The following is a 1256-nucleotide window of genomic DNA, read 5'->3' on the forward strand; positions in this document are numbered from 1 at the left end:
TACGTGGGTTGCCTACGTATCCCTCCGTCGAAAGTCAGGTTGAACGTAGTTCTGTTACATCAAAAATCCTAACTCTATTTGTCTTCAAACATAGTACCTCTTAATTGCGTCTGAGTTGATAGGCTTCGTATGACTCTTCCATCCATTTATGCCAAGATTAGAGCTCCACCCGACAGTGCTCGGTGAATCACGTAAGGACCTTGCCAGTTTGGTGCGAACTTCCTTTGGCTTCTTCTTGTTGGGGAAAGATTTTCTACAGAACCAACTGCCCTGGTGTGAATTGGCGAGGCTTCACTCTTATTTTAAATACACTGTCCATCCTGTTCTGATATAATTGACCATGACATACTACATCTATTCTTTTCTCGTCAATGAGCATGAGTTGTTCCTGCCTGACCCGTATCCACTCTGTGTCATCCAATTTTGCCTCTTGAATGACTCTTAAGGATGATATTTTGACCTCCATGGGTATCACTACTTTATTGCTGTATACCAACATGTACGGCATTGCCCTAGTGGATGTTCTCATAGTATTCCGATAACCCAGTAAAGCGAAGGTAGTTTCTCGTGCCATTGCATGTGATTGTCCACTATCGTTCGTAGAATTCTCTTGATATTCTTGTTGGTGGCTTCGACTACCCCATTTATTAGTTCTGTAGGCTGTGGAATTGCGGTGGACAATTCTGAACTTCTCGCATATTTCTCTCATGAGGTCGTTGTTTAGGTTAGCGACATTTTCAGTGATGATAGACTTCGGTATCCCAAATCTGCAGACGATGTTATTTTGGACAAAATCTGCCACTACCTTCTTCGTGACAGCTTTATAAGTTGATGCCTCGACCCATTTGGTGAAATAGTCGATAGCTACCAAAATGAAACGATGTCTGTTTGATGTTGCGGGCTCTACAAATCCAATTACGTCCATGCCCCAAGCGACGAACAGCCAAGGTAAACCCATTACGTTTAGCTCATTTGGTGGGACCCGAATAAAATTCCCGTGAATCTGGCACTGGTGACACTTCTGCACGAAGCAGATAATGTCGCTTTCCATAGTCATCCAAAAGTATCTAGCTCTCAAAATCTTCTTGGCTAATGTGAACTTATTCATGTGGGGTTCGCATGCCCCTGCATGTGTTTCCTCCAATAGTCTGGTTGCTTTAGCAACGTCGACACATCTCAACAAACCTAAGTCTGGGGTCCTCCTATACAGGACTTCCCCGTTGAGTAAGACGTGGTTTGCCAGCCTCCTAAGGGCT

General features: G+C 43.9%; 1 protein-coding gene across 1 annotated transcript; it reads right to left on the bottom strand.

Moving 5' to 3' along the window:
• Positions 1–253: 253 nt before the first annotated feature.
• On the bottom strand, positions 254–958 carry LOC142173402 (uncharacterized). The gene has a single exon (XM_075238985.1). It carries the CDS (start codon positions 956–958, stop codon positions 254–256), a length of 705 nt encoding a protein of 234 aa, XP_075095086.1.
• Between the last annotated feature and the right edge of the window lie 298 nt (positions 959–1256).

This window comes from Nicotiana tabacum, chromosome 19 (genome assembly GCF_000715075.1).
Source record: "Nicotiana tabacum cultivar K326 chromosome 19, ASM71507v2, whole genome shotgun sequence".
NCBI lineage: Eukaryota > Viridiplantae > Streptophyta > Magnoliopsida > Solanales > Solanaceae > Nicotiana > Nicotiana tabacum.

What these genes read in the sequence shown, in the direction of transcription:
- LOC142173402 (XM_075238985.1), bottom strand. Translation starts at nt 958, where the DNA reads ATGGGTTTACCTTGGCTGTTCGTCGCTTGGGGCATGGACGTAATTGGA.